General features: G+C 37.9%; 1 protein-coding gene across 2 annotated transcripts in view; it reads right to left on the reverse strand.

Annotated features, from left to right (window-relative positions):
- Positions 1 to 18,884, reverse strand: part of Hook3 (hook microtubule tethering protein 3) — an 83,715-nt gene that overhangs the window by 8,101 nt on the left and 56,730 nt on the right. For both annotated transcript variants that reach the window (XR_012911847.1, XM_075986435.1), the window contains exons 15-21: positions 17,379 to 17,519; positions 14,942 to 15,029; positions 10,241 to 10,275; positions 6,126 to 6,208; positions 5,133 to 5,233; positions 1,690 to 1,794; positions 1,463 to 1,534 (exon numbers count right to left, since the gene is read on the reverse strand). Coding sequence is in view for 1 of the 2 variants with exons in the window: in XM_075986435.1 (XP_075842550.1) it covers positions 1,463 to 1,534; positions 1,690 to 1,794; positions 5,133 to 5,233; positions 6,126 to 6,208; positions 10,241 to 10,275; positions 14,942 to 15,029; positions 17,379 to 17,519 (625 nt within the window). In the remaining variant the exon portion in view is untranslated. The remainder of the gene's footprint in view (positions 1 to 1,462; positions 1,535 to 1,689; positions 1,795 to 5,132; positions 5,234 to 6,125; positions 6,209 to 10,240; positions 10,276 to 14,941; positions 15,030 to 17,378; positions 17,520 to 18,884) is intronic.

Here is an 18,884-nt window from a genome sequence, read left to right on the forward strand (position 1 = left end):
TTTTTTTGTGAGTAACCTGCATGTGTCTATTTGAAATTACCCCTTCATTCTGAAAAGTTAAAAATTAGCACTATCCTTTAGTTCCATGTCACAAAATAAATAAATCCAGTTCCATAAGAAGCAATATGTGAAATTGCTAACAGGGACTAAGGTACAGGTCTGTGAGACTGGGAACACAGCTTCCAGGAAGATAGAACAGTAGGGTTAGGGTTAATGTCCACAGAAAATCCCTTAATAAAATTTATTTAATTTTTAAATTTAATTTTCAAGAAAATTTTATTTGTTAATAACATTCTCGAGCTGAGCAGTGGTAGTGCATGCCTCTGATCCCAGCACTCAGGAGGCAGAGGCAGGTGGATCTCTGTGAGTTTGAGGCTAGCCTGGTCTACAAGAGCTAGTTACAGGACAGGCTCAAAGTTACAGAGAAACCCTGTCTTGAAAAACCAAAACCAAACAAACAAAACAAAAACAAGAACAACAACAAAAAAAACCCAAAATAATATTTTCATTCAAAATTATTTCCCTTTTAAAAGAAAAATTACAATAAGATCTTAAACACACTGGTGTACTGTAGACACATGTCATGAAGCAAATTTTTACATTTTTCACATTTTAAGGTTGGAGAGCTAACCTTTAAGAGCGGGTACCAACAGTAGTAATACTAAAACAAAACAATATTTATGCCAACAGGAGAGCAATAGGACAAAAGGGAAAAACTGAAAGGACAGCCCAACTTCCTGTTTCAAAACACTAGCATTTGGCTGGAGAGACGGCTCTGTGAGTAAGGCAAGCCTAGCAACTTTGTCCAGCCCTTGGAACCCTCGGCTGCCATAGGTGTCCACAGCACCAGCTCCCCTCATGCACAATGAATAATGTAGAAAACCCTAACACTTCAAAGCGGCAGAAATGGTTTCATTAAAAAAGAACACAAAGAAAAGGAAGACAAAAGTCCTAGAAGGCGCCCCATCCTGTAAAATTCACAACTGGGCATGAGCCAATGAGCAGTTATCTCCTTCCCTTACACATATTTAGTTTCTTTGCACACTCCATTTCAAAACCTTCAGTGGTCTAAGTCTGAAACTGAATATTTCCATATCCCATGAGACAGTTACGCTACCTGTAAAGAAAATCTCATCTTGCAAATGTACTGAAACAAGCCAACGAAGCCAGAGTTACTGCATCTGTTCAGGCATGACCATGTCTGCTTTCCCCAAAACAAATGGCTCCAAAGAGTAAGACTAAACTGGTCTTTTCTATCCTCTGGGGATGATTGTTTCACAACGCCTTAGCCTTAGGTGTGGTACTTCTCAGTTTAAAGGTCAACATAAAGGCTTTGTTAGTACATGTTAGGAGAGAAATTACTATCAGATTCTTTTGGTAGAATTACTTCTACAGTAAAGGCAATATAATGACATACAACTTTGTGTTACATTCTGAATATTCTGGAATACTCTTCTCTTACCATATTGTACCAGGCACTAACAATGTATTTCTCCTCCATGTCTCTTTGACTCTTCGTCTTCTCATATTCTTTCTGAAGCACAACCACATGTAAAGATACAAATGAATTCAACATAAGGAAGATACTTACAATTAACCGCCTAACCCAAGGTTACAATATATAATATAGCAAGGGTCTCTGAAAAAGCTAAAAACCTCAGTATTTTATCGCATGGTGTACTAACTGACCTCTAATGAGTGGAACAGTCGATCCCGTTCCTGCAGTTGGTTTTTAAGAGCTTGTATTTCTGGTGCTGCTCCTTGATTCTGTTTAGGGTCTAATGTACGAATAACCTGCGAATATAAAAGAAAAACTTAAGTACACATATAAGTTCACATATATAACCTAAACAACAAATCCCCCAAAACTCAAACTTCAACTCCTCAAACTTACAGAATGTAGCATCTAAGAAAGCAGTCTTAAAAATGAAAATCAGGCAAAAGATACAACCCAGTGATACAGGTGATACAGTACATACCTAACACGCATGGGTCCCTAGGTTCCGTCCCCAGTACTGTGGGTAGGGGTCAGGGAATCTAATGGCTAGAGCTATAGCTCTAATCTAATCTAGAGCTATAGCTATCACTATCTTAGCATGCATGAAGTTCTGTGTTTGATTCTTATCCCTACCCCAATCAAACAAACCAGAAAAGGAAAATAACACTCAAAGGCTATTAAGGACACTTATAAAAGGTAAGTGTATGAAATAAAATTGCCTAACTTTTCAATGATACAGATGGAAGAATCAATTCTGAATTACTGAGCACTGCTAGAGAGATGCTATCCACAGCTCTTTTCTATTTTATTTTGGCTAGTCCTGGACATGTAAACAGAAAGACACACAAGGGTGAATCCTAAGCAGGCCCGTCTCTTCTGTCAGTAATATGGTGGAGGCATGAACACTGAATGTAATTCTATCTGATTTATTACAGGATTTCTGGGGAAGAGGTAGTTTTGTTCTCCACCAATAGTTTTACTACCAAAATGTTCAAACACATAGACCTCCAAATAGTTCAAACCCATTTATTATTTTTAACCTGGATTTAACAGTTGCTACGCTGTCATATCTGATCTCCCCTAACACTCTTAGGTGCTAGAAATAATTCACAGTCCCAGTGAATACAACCCTTAAGTACTTCAGTGTGCCTATCCCTAGGCTTTTTTTTTTAACTTAATGATCACAATGCTACCACCACCTATAAGAAAATAATAATTCTGTAAAATGGCCAGAATTTAGTCTATGTCTACATCTCCCACCTTTACAAGCAGGAGGGATTGGGGTCTTAGCTTTGTGCATGCTAGGAAAGCACTCTATCTATGAGGCAGGTATCCCTAGATCTTATTATACCTTTTATTCTGAGACAAATGTCTCAGTAAATTGTTCAGGATGGTTTTGAACTTTCAACCCACCTGCTTTGGTCTTAAGAAGTAGCTGACATTACTTGGCCAAAGCATCTCTTAAAAGTGATTCTCTGTCCTCAATTCAGGACTCAAAGACTTATGCATTCCACCTGGCAAGCCGGATTCCTTTTAATGCAGTACAGCTTCCTACTTACTTCTTTATTCTACTCCCCTGCTTTTTTTTTTAGTATAATACTGACCTAAGAACTCAGAGACCAATTGGCCCAAAGCTAGTGCCCATATGGACCACGTGAAAGAGGAATAGAAGAGTTTCCCCAGGGGATATCCAAGCATGAGTGTGTAGAAATGATTGATCAGTGTGTGCAAAGACTAGCAACTATGGCTTCCTCCTTCCAGATACTTACAGCTTGACTGCACAACTATAGAGATCTCCTTCCAAGACTAGCTAACCCTTCTCCTGGGCTTAATAAAAACAATGAGGTTCTGGGTTGCAGCAGTTAGAAATTCCCACCTGATCTCAACTTTGCTGTGTGTGTGTCTGTGATTCTCTTGTCAATCCTAGACAGGGTTCCAGGACCTCAGCACAGGATGACATGTGGCAGTCAGGGGCCACTGTTGGGGGCCTTTGATCATGCTCCACCTTAGTTTTTGAGAGAGTGCCTCTTACTGAATCTGGAGTTTACCACGTTGGCTAGACTGACTGGCTGCTAAGTCTGAGATGGTCCTGTGGTCTCACTTCTCAGAGCTGAGGTTATCCATGTGTGCACCCATGCCCAGCTTTATGTGACTCCTGGAATCTGAAATGACATCTCCATTCCATGCTTGTGCACTGAGCACCTGATCCACTGAGCCATCTGCTTAGCTCTCATAATACTGACTTTTAACCCTAATTTTGGATTATCTGACAGTTTCCTAAAGGTGTTACTTATTTACTTTTAAAAAGAATTATTTTCTGTGTATAGGTGTTTTGTTTACATGTAGGTAGACATATCAGAAAAGGAAATCAGAGCCAATGGGACTGCAGATATAGACAGCTGCTGCTGAGCCATCCCTCCAGTCCCACCTAAAGGTGCTAGTTAACTTTTTCAAACAGCTTCATGGTGTGAAGAAAGGTCTAAAAGACACTTTGATTCAGGTTAATCACTGATGACAGTGATATTCCATAAGGAAGCACCAAATCTTGGCTGTAGCACTGTACAGCCAGGTGTGGTAGTGTATGCCTTTTATCCCAGCACTTGGGAAGCTGATGCAGGTGGATCTCTGTGAGGCTGAGGCTAACCTGGTCTCCACAGTGAGTTCCAGGACAGCCAGAGCTGTAACACAGAGAAACCCTGTCTTTAAAAACAAAAACAAATTTCTTTATTTTGAGGGGCTTGATTCTCAGCAGGCATACATGGCTATCATGTGACTATATGTACCATGTGACTATGGAGATGAAGAGAAGGTGTCTGGAATCTGGAGTTACAGACAACTGTGAGTCCACCATGGGGGTGCTGGAAACTAAACCTGGGCTCCCTGCAATACCAAGTTCTCTGAACCACTCAGCCATCTCTCTAGCCCTTTAAATTTTTAGTAAAACTAAAGATTTATTCATTTATATGAGTTTGAGGGCCTCTCCAGCGTGTATGCATGTGTATCACCTGCATGCCTGGTGTCCACTGGAGCTATCGGAGCCCCTGGAACTGGAGTAACTGACAGTTGTAATCTGCTTTGTGGGTGTTGGGAACTGAACCTGGGGCTGCACAAGTAGCAAATGCTCTCAATTGCTGAGCCATCTCTCTAACCTTAACTCTTAAAGTCAACTATAACTTCACAGGGTCTTTTTTATTATGGCGTCTTCACACATTTATGTCACTCATTAGCCTTTGCTCTTGGCGGAGGGAGATGCTAAATGCCAGGCCTGATGAGTGCCACTCCTGGAACCCAAACGACAAAAAGGAACCAACTCTTGTACCTTGTCCATATTGGTTCCTGTCTGCTCATAGAGACATCTCATTCAGCTTTGTTCTTCTTCTTTCATGTGTTGTTAACTCTAAGTACTGGCTACAGTTGTGGCTGTAAGCTATTTCTTACATAGGTGCATTGTCCTCTTGCTATTCAATTTGTGGAGCGATCTATTTTGATCACTACTTACTTGGAATCTTTTTCTGCTTAGATTTCTTTGATTATTCTTTGTGTAAGAACATGATTTTAATTGGACACTACACTTCCAGGCTAGAGAAAACCCTCTCTGGAATGTACAGTGAGATAGTTACAAGTTCATACTCACACTTTTGGCTTTCTCCAAGTACTTTTTATAGCGCTCTTCCATTTGCTTCATTTCTTCTTCTTTCTTCCGTAAAGCTTCTTGCAATTCTTCAATTCTTAAGGCTGAAAAAAGATGTCCGTAAAAAAATTAGATTTTAGTAACATTATATTTAATTATTAATTAACAAAATGGCACCTACAGAATGGGAAAAGATCTTCACCAACCCCACATCAGACAGAGGTCTGATCTCCAAAATATATAAAGAACTCAAGAAATTGGTCATCAAAGGAACAAATAATCCAATAAAAAAGTAGAGACCTAAAGAGAGAATTCTCAACACAGGAATCTAAAATGGATGAAAGACACTTAAGGAAATGCTCAACATCCTTAGCCGTCAGAGAAATGCAAATCCAAACAACTCTGAGATTCCATCTTACACCTGTAAGAATGGCCAAGATCAAAAACAGTGGTGACAACTTATGCTGGAGAGGTTGTGGGGAAAAGGGAACACTCCTCCATTGCTGGTGAGTGCAAGCTGGTACAGCCCCTTTGGATGTCAGCGTCGCGATTTCTCAGAAAAGTAGGAAACAACCTTCCTCAAGACCCAGCAATACCACTTTTGGGTATATATCCAAAGGATGCTCAATAGTGCCACAAAGGACATGTGCTCAACTGTGTTCATAGCAGCTTTGTTTGTCATAGCCCAAACCTGGAAATAACCTAAATGCCCCTCAACCGAAGGATGGATAAGGAAAATGTGGTACATTTACACAATGGAGAACTACACAGCAGAAAAAAATGACATCTTGAATTTTGCAGGAAAATGAATAGAGCTAGAAAACATCATACTGAGTGAGGTAACCCAGACCCAGAAAGACACATCATCTTCTCCAGCCATAGGGGAAATTCTTAATTGCTAGAATAACTAAAAGGCGTATTTAAAAAAGAAACAAGTTACATAAATTCATTCTATAGAATGCTGCATGGCTAATAATGCTATTAGGAAAAACTCACAGCTGTTGTTAAATCTTGGCTCGAGATCTTCAATTATGGCTCTCTTTTTCTGTAATTCATTGTTGGCTTCATGCAGCTTCTCTCTGCAACAAGATATATGATCATATCATCACTTCTGTTTTTCTTTCCTGTGCTGGGGATCCAATTTAGTGCCTCATACATGCTATGCAAATTCTCCACCTCTAAGTACATGCTCAACCCTTGTTTCTATATTCTTTTTTCATTGGAACTAAAAATTCATTACTTTCGAATACACTTGCATTGCACACAAGCACTATGAAACAAAGGTAAACAGACTAAAGTTTAATGCAAAACAAAGGAAGTCAGGAGTTTATCAATACAGCATTGAAACTAACAAAAGATGAAGATTATAGAGATGTACTCAATCAACTGGGAAGAAGAAAGATGAATTCTATTAAATGTTGACTCGGGTTATATCTATATGGAGGCAAATATTCACAACCTATGTTTAGAAACTTAGGATATGTATATTGCTATATAAAAGTTATATTCCATATAAAAAGAATAAATAGAATTTTTTTCTCTTGTGAAAGTGTTATAATAATGTGATGTATAATTCTTCCATTAAATTATTCAGTGTGGCATTATGTAATATGTATAAGACAGATGGCTAAAACAATAACCAATAATATCAGCATTTTGTTATGTCTACTTTTGATTTTTTTTCAAAGCATAAATACTGCAATAAATTTCTCCTTGCCTTTTTGGATACAGGGTCTTACTGTGCAACTCTGACTGAACTGAAATTCACTCTGTAGACTAAACCGGCCTTGAACCCAGAGACTCACCTACCTTTGCCTCCCAAGTGCTGGGAATAAAGGCTACTACTCCTGGATCCTTTCCTTTTTCAGTAAATAATTTTTAAAGGTCTAACTATCATACATATATAGATCATATACGTTATATATATCTAAAATATCTATTTATATATGAATAAACCAAAAATCATCCCCAAACCTTAGAAATCACACATCTTCCTAGGGGTGATCAATGTCCAAATTTTTAAGTGTTCTGATTTATATGATGGTTGCTGCTTCTGTCTTATTCCTAAGCAATACATTATTTATGTCTAGCATTTTACTTATTACATTAATCATTAAATATAGGTCTTCTAAAGGTTCCCTATTATACATGGACATTATTATCTCTGGAAATTTCAGGTATACACAGTAAAGCAAATATATTATAGAGTATGTACTTTCTTCGATATGAAGAGGTTACTGAGAAATACTACCAGCAGTCAATGAGAATTATTATTGCTTAAAAACTTTAGTAATAATTTAGTAATAATTGTCATTACTGATTTAATTTTTAAACCCAATTTGATATGTTTTTAAATCTGTGTGTGGCTGAGATGAGGTCCTGTGTGAGCTGAAGTGTTTTCCAAAAGGAAAGGTCTTATCTCTAGTACTGGGATGATGACACTATTTAGAAACTGGATGTTTGTAGACACAGCAGGAGGTTGTACTACTGGACCAGGGTACATGCTGAGCCCACTACTGCTGTCTTCAAAGGGAGGCCCACATTCCTCCTATGGTGGCTTTGTTTCCCATGGGTCCAGTTGCTCATCTCAACTGGACTCAAACCATTACATTAAAACACTAAAAGAAGCTAACTTTTGAGACATACAATGTACCAAGTTGTGTGATAAACTTTCATGTGGTCTTGTTGGGTCCTGCCTGACATGTGAATGATCCCTCATTCTGTATATCTAGACTGTGTAGTTATCTACACTTGTCACTTAGTAACCAGTTGGTTACCAGAATAACTGCTTTAAGATAGTGTTATAATTTCTCTATTTTATTATTAAACTATTATCAGAGGAATTTATCTATAGAAAAAAACCCTAGAAAATGTGGAGTTCAGAACTATGAGTGATTTCAGGCATTCATTGAGCATCCTGGAAGAAATCCCTTGAGCACGAGGGAAGCACTGTACAGAAAGAGTGTCAACTGGAGACAAGCTACCAAAGGAACACCAAAGATTGTCAACGACTACCACAACTAGGAGATGTGTGGAATACGTTGCTGCTCATCCTCTAAGAGACTAGTCTGTGGACAACTGACCCTCAAACTCTTTGACTCTATAACTGTGAGAAAATAATTGCTCTCTTCTCTTAGCCCCTTTATTTTGTGTTTTTTTTTTTTTTTACAACAGACACAAGAACAGGGGCCATCTTCACTAAAGACCCTATCTGATGAAGATTTTTAGCATGTAAACAACTGAACACATAACAATGGTTAAAGAGTAGAATTATGATCTGAAGTATTCTTTTTTTTTTTTTAAAGATTTATTTATTTATTTATTTAGTATACAACATTCTGCCTCCATGTATACCTGCAGGCCAGAAGAGGGCACCAGATCTCACTACAGATGGCTGTGAGCCATCATGTGGTTGCTGGGAATTGAACTCAGGACCTCTGGAAGAACAGCTAGTGCTCTTAACCACTGAGCCATCTCTCCAGCCCTGATCTGAAGTATTCTATCTGTTTTTGTTAGAGATTAATGGAAAATACAATAGTTTTTATTCCAAGTAGCCTTACAAAGGCTGGAGAGTAGCACTGTTCTAGAACACTACGAGTTTGTCTATTATTAGATTTTCTAGACATTTCAGTGGCCAGGAGTCTATCCCATCCAACATATTAAAAAAACTGGATAACACATATCAAACTTTCAGAAACATGAGTATCTTCCTGCAGCTACTAATTCATAGCCACCCCACACTTAATGCCTGCAAGCAGTTTTGCTGAAAAATGATAAATTAAGGTTGTTACTGGGCATGAAAAAAATTATTAAATATCCCTAACACAGCTAACTTCAGCTAAAGATGAAGATTTCTTCAGGAGAAATCAAAGTTAGTATTTGAAGTTTTTATTTCATCTTTCAAGTTAAAAAGCTGTGCTTAAGATGACTGTGATTCATCTACTTTAAAATGTTAACTTGATATAGCTATAATACATATACCGAAGGCTCAGGGAACATGGAGAAATGGGGGTGGAAAGATTGTAAGAGTCAGCACCAGGCCAAGCTCCGGGAATCTAGGTGAAGAGAGGAAGGAGGAAATATATGACAAGGGAGGTCAGATCATGATGGAGACATCTACAGGGACAGCTGAACCATGCTCGTGGGAACTAGCGAACGCTAGACCTACAGCTGTGGAGCCCCCATATGGGAGACAGTTGTGAAGCTTGGCCTATTTGAGGGGCCCCCTGGCAGTGGGACCAGGATCTCTCCCTGGTGCATGAGCTAGTTTGTTGGAATGATGTCATGCTCAGCATTAATGCAGGGGTGAGGGGCTTGGTCCGGCTCTAATTTAGTGCATTAGACTTTGTTGACTCCCCATGGGGGACGTGGGCAGGAGGAGGGGTGGGAAGGAAAACTGGTTGAAATATAAAATGAAAAAAAAAAAACTGTAAGAGCCAGAGGCCCAGGACATCTGATAACCAACCAACCAGCAAACAAACAAAAAACTAAAAACCAACAAAAAAGACATGAAGTAGAGTGGGGTAGGAGAAGGGTTAGGGGAAGGTGTGGGGCGTGGAGATGATCAAAAAACATTGTATAAAATTCTCAAAGAACTAGTAAAATTATATTTTTAAAAAAGTTTACTTATAGAAGAACCAATGCCTGGCAAGCTGCAGTCTATCGGGGCAGTTAGAGGGGTGCCTGTTTCCGTATGTGAAGTTCTACTGCAACACAGTTCTAACTAGTTTTAATATTGTCTACAGCTGCTTTGGAGCTGAGTGGCTGTAACAGAGGCCAGGACTCATACAGCCTCAAATAATTACTATCTGGCCTGTCACAGATAAAGGCTCCTTTCTAAGAAGGAGTCTCACACTGTTGCCCAAGTTGGCCTGAAACCAGGAGTAATTCTCCTGCCTTGGTTTCTGCATTGCAGGTATGAGTCACCATGCCCAGCTCACAGTCACTGGATTGATGTGCAGGATTTGGGTGGAAATGGTCCTGTAGACACTAACAAGTGGTACTTCCCTGTATCTTCAAGGATCTTATGCCACTGTCTACACAGTCTGTACCCACAACACAAAAAGCTTTTGTTCTGTAATGTGAAGAACCTCAACAAATTTTCTACTTACAGATGTTCTTCAAGCTTCTTTTTTAGAAGAACTGACTGAAAGTGGAAAATAAAAAATTAGCTCATTATTTAACATTTTAACTAACAAGTTACTTTGTAAAAATCAAAGTATATACAGTAAATAACTTGGAGTAAGCTACCAGTAATCTCTTTGGTAAAAGAGCTCAAAACCCAATGTACCTCAATTTACAGTCCTCTTCAAGAAGAGAGCAGCCCAGAAGTGAGAGCAGCCACAGTAAGAAACACACAGATATAAATTCCCAATTTATATAGAGACCCAGATATTCCTGGACTCAGTATCCAAATAGTCCCCTAATGTAACACACTTTTTACGTCGCTTTCTTGGCATTACGGCAGTCTCAGGTTCACTGCCACAATTAACTGCGGACAAGTAATGTAGTTCATGGCACGGGAAATATAAAGGTAAGATGTTAGGATACTGAGGTTGAAGTTTTGACTGGGTAACTTTTTTTTTTAAAGTTTTAACTTCCTGAAAAGCAAGAAGTTAAAACTTACATAAAATAAGTAATAAAAAGGACCACCAAGTTTCACAGTGTAACACTTACAAGGGTAAATATTAATAGAGAGTTTGGAATTATGTGATAAATGTCACTCAAAATCAATTAATGTAGGCTTATAAAACACATTGCTTGATTGTTTAATAATAGCAATGAGGAGAGAGAAAACCTCTTCAATTTTTAGCTACCCTGTTTAGTGATGATCACCATATATATTAATTCACGTCTACCCACTTCCTGTCATTTAGAAATGGCCTGGGACTCACCACACGCAGAACCCAGTTTGCCCTTGAACTCATGACCTTCCTCCTAAAAGCAGGAGGCCTGGGATTTTAGGTGTGCATCATCAGGCTTGAGTTTATTCAATCAATTCTACAACAGGTTTGGAAAATTTCAAATTCACATCTTTCTCTACAGTAATGGTAATTAGACCAACATCCTCTTCCACTATTTTTCACAAACGTACAGAAAGATAATATCCTTACTTTTATTGCGATATCTTATCAGAGATATTATGTCTTTACTATCTAAAAAAGATATTATTTATATTTTATGACAGAAGTAAAAGATATGCTTTTTTTTTTCAGAATTACACATTTTTCTTTCTTCTCTGGTCTTCTCAGCTTGTCTTGTTCTCTGAAGTTTTATATACTGTGGCTAGCTCAAATCATCCATATGACTGGATATAACAATGCATTTCTGCTTCCTTGCTAAAAACAAATGACATAAAATAATAATAAAAATGTGCAAACTATCATGCTCTGACTTAAGGTTATAAGAAAAGACTGCTTTGATAACAGAAAAGGCAGCAATTATGTGTTCTTCTTATAAGATAGATACATGATACCTCTAATAAGATATCTTATTAAAAGGTTTATAAAAGGAGATATCTTATTAAAAGATAATAATCTTCTAATCTTTGTTTTAAAATAATTGTTCTCTTTGTGCTGAGAGGATGAAATGGAAATACTCAAAGTTCTTAATTTTGTTTTGATTAGATCTTAACAAATTACTTTGAATTCACTACATATTATATAGTAAAACAACTAAATACAAGTTAATAAGCCAGATACCTCACAATAGTAATATTAACCCTGTTGTACAACTGAGGAAGCTGAGGGCCAGCAATTTAGTACCTTAAGTAACACACTGAAAACTAAAGTCCAGTACAGCAGGGACCCAAACCCTCTGAATAGCCTCCCTTTCCTTGTGTTCTATGTTGCAGTGCCTCTCCAAATTGAAGACTATAACTATCAACATGTGTGGTTGGAGGAGACTAGATTATAAAAGGAAGCTTGTATTAAGGTCAGTTATTATCCATGAACTAATTATAAGGGGCAGAGCAGAAGTGAGCAAAGGGAGAGGACTTCTCCACTAAGGTTTGGATGTACTTTCAGAATTTTAATTGTAAGGAGCATATACCTAGAAAGCAAGTATTAGAATGTTCATTTTTCACGAATCCTACTTTGAAATTTCAGTATCATTACCTATAATATCAGATAAAAGTATACAATCTAAAAACTGCTAAGTATATGGAAATGAATAGGAAGCCATACTTACAATAGCCTTGAGCAGAAACCATGCCAAGAGACAGAGAGCACATATTAGTATGAAGCAAACACAGCAGCCAAGAGAAGGAACGATTTAGTAATTCATGAACAGAAGTAAAAGATATGCATTTTTTTCAGAATTGTACATTTTTCTTTCTTCTCTGGTCTCCTCAGCCTGTCTTGTTCTCTGAAGTTTTATATACTGTGGCTAGCTCAAATTATCCATATGACTGGATATAACAATGCATTTCTGCTTCCATGCTAAAAACAAATGACATAAAATAATAATAAAAATGTGCAAACCAGCATGCTCTGACCTAAGGTTATAAGAAAAGACTGTTTTGATAAGAGAAAAAGCAGCAATTATGTGTTCTTCTTCAGAGGGGATGAATCCGGTCTAGAGGCTGCTCTATGCATCACACTCCTGAGATACAACACTACGGATCATTGGGGAGAAAAATAAAGAGAAAAACATAAAAAATCTGATGGGGTCAAAAGAACTACAAGCCCTGAATTAAACCATTTATTTCTCTAAGGAATCTGGAGTCTTCAAAACAGAACAATTTCCACCTGAATCTTGTCGGCAGAGAAGAACATGGAAAGGAATTTTTCTTAGCTTAGAGGGAGACATCTCATTACTACTTAGGTAGTTAAAAGCTGACCACTTTATGCAAATATCTGACAGGGAAGGCATCTTACCACTGAAATATAATCCCCTACAGCAATTGCCCATAATATATTTAAGTAGATTTACCTCAGTAATAAATAACTAGGCTGCCCCAAGCCACTTAAAAAACAACTCCTTAATGTTTTAATTTAAGCAAAAGAACCACACACATGGTCCTTACTACACTATGACATTCAGTCAGGCCACTCACCGTGCTTACACGCGGTGTGCCACCCTCTCTTCCCCTTTCTACCAAAACAAATCCACAAAAGTAACCTTAAAGTTTCCAAACCCAAATGAACTTTTATTTATTTTGTTTAAATGAATCCAGAAACCATAGAAAGAAAGAAATACTACATCCTATGGTTGGCTACCTCTAAAACACAGTTAAGTAGGCTTTATTATTTCAGTGCACTAATTCCAGTTCTTGGAGATTTATCATTTAAACATGTTTTGTTTGATGGGTTGTTTTTAAATCATGACACTGGGTCAGGGGTATGGCTCAGGGGTAGAACACCCGTTTGAATCTCAGACCCACACTTTGTTTGTTTGTTTGTTTTTCGAGACAGGGTTTCTCTGTCAAATAGTTCTGGAACTCACTTTGGATAAAGAACAAAAGAAATACTTGGCATTTTTATCTAGTCCCATTTTCATAAAGGTGTATGGTTGTTAAAAATGACAGCAGTTGTGAACTGATCTAGGCAACTAAAACAATTACCAACTTATTAAAAAATAAACTAAATTGCCAAGTGGTGGTAGCACACACCTTTAATCCCAGCACTCAGGAGGCAGAGGCAGGTGGATCTCTGTGAGTTCGAGGCCAGCCTGGTCTACAGGCTCCAAAGCTCAGAGAAACCTTGTGTGGAAAAACCAAAGCAAACAAATAAAAAACAACAATAACAACACAACAACAACAAAAAACCCAAACCTCCCAAAAATACAGGGCACACTGGCAACCTAAATAAGATATATGTGTAGAGAAACTTAGAAAACTAAGTTTGAGGCCTCAAGGGCTTTTATATTTAATATTCCCAAACTTTAAAAGTAATTCATTTAACTCTCTTTCCTTTCCTTTTGAGTTGTTCCTATGTTAATAAGGCTGGCGATTTCTCCAGCTGGCTGCATCAATGAAGCAACCCAGAAAGTATGACATCCAATGTCTGAGATCATAGGAAACTGTACTGACAACAGAGACACAAGACTGGTTGAGTAATATTTAATTTCCCTATATTTTACACTGTTCTTTTTTGTGCTTTATTTTTTATTGTGTATGTTTTATTCAATATAAAGAATCTGCCAATTACAACTTGTTTACTGTTGTCAGAGATGTCTACTAGGCATCCTAGCACTGTGAAGGGTGGTTAGTGGACAGAGATGATGTAAGCACAGGTACCATATTCCAGTGAGAACGTGCCAATAGCACAGGAGAGCTAAGACAGAGATATGCAGAAAATGCTAAAACAATATATATATGCATAAAGAGTGGATTCAGAAACTCAGAGGTGATTAAATATCAGTTTATATTAAAAATTTCTTCTTGGGCATATCTTTACAATTTTTGTTTTTGGCCTGAGGGGGGAACCTTTCATTTCACTATGAATTGAGCACATTTAAGATGTACAGCTTCAATGTTTATCTTGCCTGATAAACACAAGTAAACTTAGCACAGTCAATTAAAACAGGACTTTTAAATAAGGAATGCCAGCGAAAAGGAACACAGTACTTCTTCCCCATAACCAGTATAATGCCAAATTATTAGATATCAAATAAAACACTGAAGGTGAGCCTGAGAGATGGTGCAATGGTAAAGACCACTGTCAGCAGGTGTAATGACCCGTTCCTGGGACTCCACACAAGCACACGCCTCCACAACTCATACCCATAAATTTGTTTGAGAAAGTATCAAAATTATAAGTTTTCTTAGCTGTGAAACTTTTGAAGCATGGTCGGTACATATCAAAACTTACATCTTCTGCTTTTGAACCTTGATCCTGCAAAGATTTCTGCAGTTCTTCTACTTGTGACTGTACTTCTAGAAGTCTCTGATTCACCAGCCTGCAAAGCAAACACATATCAATCCTCTACATATACTTTTTCCCGTTGGGCTGTCATAATGATTTCACTGAAAGCATCACTGGCAAACTCAGAACTCAGGATGCAGTAGCATTGCATAACTGCAATAGGACACTCACAGTTTCATAAGTAAAGATTACTTTCCATATTATTTTTTATATTTAAAATTTCACTTTTTGGCTGGAGATATAGCTCAGTTGGTAGAGCGCTTGCCTAGATGCATAAGGCCCTGGGCTCCATCCCCAGTACTGTATAGCCAGGCATAGTGGCACATGCCTGTGGTTCCCAACACTTGGGGGTAGAGGCAGGAAAGTCAGGAGTTAGATAGACACACAGTGAACTTGAGGCCAGCCTGGTATACATTGTGAGCCTGTGTCAGAAAACAAAACAAAGCAAAGTAACACCACCTCACTTTCGCTTTCTCTTTCCTCTTTCCTGCTTTTTTTTTTTTTATCTATGATGCCACTGTAGACTTTTGTCAGTTAAGAAACATTTCCCAAGATGGGTGTGGTGGCATGTACCTTTAATCCCAGCACTTGGGAGACAGAGGCAGGAGGATATCTGGGTTTGAGGTCAGCCTGGTCTACAGATCAAGTTCCTGGACAGTCAGAGCTACATAGAGAAATACTGTCTTGAAAAACCAACCAAACAAAAAGCAACAACAACATACTAATTTTATAGTAACTGACTCTGAAACACTGTGTAACACTGAGATATGGAAAACTTACAGCAGAAATGCAATTTTTTGTTAATCTAACATAGTTTAAATTTTCAAAATAAATGAATTGCACTTGGGAGAAAAAAATTTCCTTTTATGGTCATGACAAAAAATAAATGAGGGAAAAAATACTTTATTAACTGAACTCCATACCAGCAGATCCTTCCAAACATTAGTTTGTGTAAAGAGTTCATGAACTGAGCTGGGCAGTGGGCGCACACTTTTAATCCCAGCACTAGAGAGGCAGAGGCAGCTCTGTAACTTCTGTGAGCTCGAGGTCAGCCTCGTCTAAAAACTGAGTTCCTGGACAGCCAGGACTGTGACACAGAAAAACTCTATCTTGGAAAACAAAACAAAACAAAACAAAAAAGAGTTCATGAACTACAATTGCTGTAAAAAAGTGCAAATGTATCAGATATTTTTTTTAAAAAATTATTTGATTTTTATTCAATGTGCATTGGTGTTTGACCTACATGTATGTCTGTGTGACTGTTATGGATCCTCTGGAACTGGACCTACAAACAGCTTTGAGCCACCAAGGCTGAAAGGGAACTGAACTCAGGTCCTCCAGAAGAGCAGTCAGTGCTCTTAACCACTGAGCCCTCTCTCCAGGCCTGCATCAGATATTTCTTAATCCTCTCTCTATATGTTACCAGGGATGGTAACACAGGCTTTAATACTAGTACAGGCAGGTAGCTCTCTGAGTTCCAGGCCAGCCAGGACTACATAGTGAGACCTGATGTGGGATATCTCTCTGTATACTGTGAATATCTTTTATTACCACTGGTTAATAAAAAAGTTGATTTGGCCAATAGCCAGGCAGAATAGTCAGGTGGGAAATTCAAAAAAAGATACAGGAAGCAAAAGGATGGAGTCAGGGAGATGCTAGCAGCAACCTGGAAGAGTAAGATGCCAGAACAGTATCTGTAAGCTGCAGGGCATGTGGCAATACACTGATTATTAGAAATGGGTTAATATGTAGAACTAGTCAGTAAGAAGCCTGAGCCAATGGCCAAACAATTATAATTAACATTAAGCCTCTCAACATTGTTTGACAAGTGGCTGCGGGGGACCAGGCAGGACAAAGAAAAGTCACCAGCTACAGAGACCCTATGATAAAAAAGATTAAATAAACTTAAAAAGAAATATGGCTGAACAAAGACAACACCAATGGACATGCCAAAGTGAAAAGAAAAGCCCATGGGGGCCTCAACTTTACACAAAATACTGCAGGCAACTAAGTAAAGCTCGGAGTGGGAGGTGGCCCTTCAGGGAAGAGCATATGACTGGCTGCTGTACAGTGACAAATGTTCAGCCCTGAAAATCAACACACAAGTAACATTATACATGCTGAGCAGCTTATATTTAGGAATATATATGTACAAACATATATATACACACATGCAGTAACAAGTAGTGAAAGAAGAGGCCATGAGAAGAGGAGCTTGGGGAGGAGAGGATTTAGAGAGATGAAAAAGAAGAAACGTTTAATTATAATTAAAACAAAAGCAAGAAAAATACTAGCATATAATCATTTTTTCAAATGAATCATAAGCCTTTCTTTAGAAATCCCAAAATGAAGGCCCCGAGAGAGAAGCTGTGACTGACTCTACCTGTTCTCTGTCTCCAGCTCATTCTTGCGTAGGTTTGCATCATCTAGAAGGCTCTGCAATAAGGCAATTTTCTCATTGTCTGAGCCCTCTTGATTGATTTTTAACATCTTATTCTCATGCTGTAGACGAATAAGTTTCTCCCTGAATGAGAAAAACAAAAGCTGATTATCTAGTTCATTAAGATGCTGTGTGAATCATGATCTGGATATATAAAGCTGGAGTATCAATACACAGGATACAAATGAAAAACTAATACCACCTTTAATGAACTAAACTCCTTCTAGAATGTACAGCCTGAAGAAACAGTTTCTGTGTTTCACGACAAAGGACAAAGAAAATTCCAAATCCTATTTCCCTTCTTCTTTAAATATTTAAACTATGAACATGACTCTTTAACTATATAGTGCAAAACATGACTGTTGCTGAAATTCAACCTTCTAATTCTGTGTGTGTATATATATATACACACACACAGACAGGTATTTATTTCTCAAAAACACATTTTGTACTGGCACTTGCTAGTTACACTTAGAATTCCACAATCTTTTAATATTATATCTTGAAAATTTAAATAACACAGCACTAAAAGATATAAATCAACCATTACTTATTTAGATGATACATTTCATGCTTTTAGTATTTTAATAATGAGTGGCCTTATAAAATACCTTTGTGTATATTGCTGACTATTTCCTTAAGATTATTTACCAGAAAAGCAAATTTTCAGTTAAAAGATGGGGACATTTCTACTATAAGACACGTTCTTCAATTTGTTCTAAAGACATTTTTCCCTACTTCTAGTTCCTCCAAAACCCTAACATGAGTGAAAAATGTTAAATACTAACTCACTGTCTACGGTATATGTTATAAAGTTTTCATCACTGTTGATATCATTTTCTTATTAGCTCTTTAGGATATAGAGCAGATTTAAGTTATCCCCAATCACATGCAGAAGAACCACAGCCGTGAGTTATCATTGCTCCTTTTTAGCTTAACAAACCTTTACTAACAGGCTTCCTTAACTGCTTTTGGAGTAAAGGATATGGCCATTCATTTATAAATACTTACAAAGAATAAGTATGCCTTCATTCAACTAATTTCATTTGTTCCCAGATGATGAAAAGTAAAAGGTACATAAGGGGCAGGGGATATGGCTGACAGCCAAGTCTGATTCCAGGATTCCAAGGTGGAGAGAGAGAACCAACTCCCAAGATGTCCTCTAGCCTCTAAACATGAGCTATGGCTGGAGTGAGCACGCACGTGCACACACACAGAATACACAAAACGCACAGCATTAAGATGGGACCTGATGGACAACATATGATAAAGACAATGACAAACCGGTTCAAAAGTAAAGTGGTGTTCAGAATTAATTATTACCTTATGCACACTTGTTCCCCTCCTCTAATTTTTCAGTCATATTTATAATACTGAGAAATAAACTGAAGGAGACGAAGTCTCTGAGCTATGTCTAGATGACAGGTGAGGAACACTGAGGGAAGAGCT

Source organism: Microtus pennsylvanicus, chromosome 9, assembly GCF_037038515.1.
Source record: "Microtus pennsylvanicus isolate mMicPen1 chromosome 9, mMicPen1.hap1, whole genome shotgun sequence".
In the NCBI taxonomy this organism is placed as follows: domain Eukaryota; kingdom Metazoa; phylum Chordata; class Mammalia; order Rodentia; family Cricetidae; genus Microtus; species Microtus pennsylvanicus.